General features: G+C 36.8%; 1 protein-coding gene across 2 annotated transcripts in view; it reads right to left on the bottom strand.

Annotated features, from left to right (window-relative positions):
* The window catches only part of LOC137968947 (methionine--tRNA ligase, cytoplasmic-like), a 45,383-nt gene that overhangs the window by 32,320 nt on the left and 10,563 nt on the right, over positions 1-2,500 (bottom strand). For both annotated transcript variants that reach the window (XM_068815426.1, XM_068815425.1), the window contains 4 exons: positions 1,741-1,840; positions 1,072-1,200; positions 208-283; positions 1-99 (listed from right to left, as the gene is read on the bottom strand). The exon at positions 1-99 is cut by the window's left edge and continues 11 nt beyond it. In XM_068815426.1, coding sequence (XP_068671527.1) covers positions 1-99; positions 208-283; positions 1,072-1,200; positions 1,741-1,840 — 404 coding nt within the window. The remainder of the gene's footprint in view (positions 100-207; positions 284-1,071; positions 1,201-1,740; positions 1,841-2,500) is intronic.

Here is a 2,500-nt window from a genome sequence, read left to right as displayed (position 1 = left end):
AGATTCCTTTGTTTTCCATAACTTCAGATTCACTTTTGTAGAAAGCACTTTGAGCCATCAAATAACTATGCCATTTTGACAAGTTGGAAATTTGCAAACCTAAAGAGTGAGGAAAAGTCCATGAAAGTTGGCAAGTGAGGATTTATTTTAGTAAATATTGAATGATTTTTCATCATTATCATAAAGGTGGAGGACTTTAACCTGTACCTGAAAATGTAAAATGCCCAATGAATAATGGATGAATAGATCCCCAGAGAACAACATCTGCTAATCCAAGCTGATCCTTAAATAAAAGTGTTGATTGGCAAGAATTAATTCACTCACTATAAAGAAGAATAGGAACTAAAACAATGCAGTTCACCATGGAGCACGGGTTACAGAGCAGGGATGGCATAGTGATGAGAGCACTTGCCTCCCACCAATGTTCAATTCTCTGAATCATCGTCATACAATACAGTGTATGTGGGTTGAATTATTTTGTTGGACCGGTTCTCTACTCTGCTCCAAAAGGTTTTTCTCTGAGCATTCCGGTTTTTCCTTCTCCTCAAAAAAATAACCTGATGGGTGTTGATTTTATTTTATTTGATTTCTGCACAGTGACCCCAACTAGTGCCTCAGTGCTACGTAAAATTTATACACTTGACACCACTCAAATAAAGTTCAACATCAGTAAAGTGTTGGTTTTACTGTATAGGCAAAATACTAAAAGAACACATGTACATCTGTTAACAACAATTATTGACTTACTGTTGTTAACATTTACATTACATGTAACATCTCTTTCACTGCAACTGCAATAATACCACATCTGATCAATTTCACACCTAGCAGTACTAGTGTAGCACATATTTGCCACCTTGAACTTAGTTTGATGGCCCAGCTACAGCTGTACAACTGTTTTTTTCTAAAGAGCAATGTTAAATGCTCAACTGAACGTCTAGTAACTGGGAAGTCATAGGTTTGATTCCTAATACAGATGTTACAGTAGTAACACTTGCGTTTTTCTGCAATTCCCAGGGTCATCATTGAAACTCCATCTCATTATAAGAAGGATATTTTTAAAAGCCGTACACCAGAGAAGAACGTCTGTGAGGTTAATCCCTCATCTGCATGCCTCAGTAGATTCTTTATATCCTCTGTGTGACTGCTGTCATTTCTACCCAGACCAACAGATGACACAAGATGGGACAGAACAACAGGCTGTGAATAAAACAAATTAAATTAATTTCTGTTTAAGTATAACAATTATCGCTGCACCATGAAATCAGTCCTATGACAAACAAGAACTTCAAGGTACTTTCATAATGGCTCACTCAAATATAATAATATTAATAATATAAAGTGTTTTAATCTGACATGACTCTGTCAGATCTCTATCAATGTAACTTTATACATGTACTGTAACTTAAAGTTGTTTCCGTTTGTGTTAATTCCAAAGGACAACTCTAATATAAAATAATACACGTACGTCTAGGTACATGTAAGTTGCAAAATTCAGTGTATTACAGCCAAAACTCTTGCTTAAAAATGTCAACATTCAGTCATTGTCATCTACCTTTCTAAAAGCTACATGTAATTAGAATCCAACCCAAAAAGGCTGCACAATTTCAGAATATTATTAACTGTAATAATTTCTTTATAACATAACATAACATTAACATAACATTTTATTCAGGAAGTTACAACACAAATATAAAAACATCCTGAAAAGGGAAATCGTTACGGTATGCATAAACTGACCTGCAAAGACAAACTCTCCCACTCAACCCAGTGATCAACAATTGCCTCCTTGTCAGGATCTCCTTCCTCCTTCAGGTTTCTATTTAAGTCAAGAAGGTATCTGCAGCAGGAAATGAAAGCAAGTAAATGAATTGGAAAAGAGAGGATTGTCCAATTAAATAACCATCATGGCAGGAGCAACATGCACAGTGTGTACTTGCAACTACATGTACACATACATTTATCACAAAAAGTACAATTTCCTCGATTGTGAGTGGTTTAAAAAAAACTCCTATTTTCCAATAATTCAATCGCCAAGTTGTTATTGGACAGTTCTTTTATTATCAGTCCTATTCCCATTGCTTATCACAATAACTTTCTTATCCTAGCTAATTTCTCCATAATAATAGCTCAAATACAAATGTATACAGTCTTCAAGCAAAAGCCCCAAAGTGACTCTTCCTTTGGATGCAAAATTTCTTTGTCATAGTTTTGATGAAGTGCACTCCAATGTACAGAACCAAAATATCTGTATTACAGGGCCATAGCAAGGGGAGGGGCCAGGGGGAGGGGTGAGGGGGGTGTAGGGGGCAGGGGGGCTGTGCCCCTCCAATTCCCAAACTAATATAACATCATAGTTTCCAAAGAGTGAGATGCTTGCTGGAGCTTGCTGGAGGTGGCAAAAAATTCCCCCCCCCCCCCCCCCCCCCGCACATTTTTGAAATTTGCACTTCTCAAATCGCTAGAAATGTATTGTTGAGTCCGCGATTTTGGTTTTTTA

The sequence above is a fragment of the Montipora foliosa genome, chromosome 8 (assembly GCF_036669935.1).
Source record: "Montipora foliosa isolate CH-2021 chromosome 8, ASM3666993v2, whole genome shotgun sequence".
Classification (NCBI taxonomy): Eukaryota; Metazoa; Cnidaria; class Anthozoa; order Scleractinia; family Acroporidae; genus Montipora; species Montipora foliosa.
This window is presented reverse-complemented; position numbering and strand designations above follow the sequence as displayed.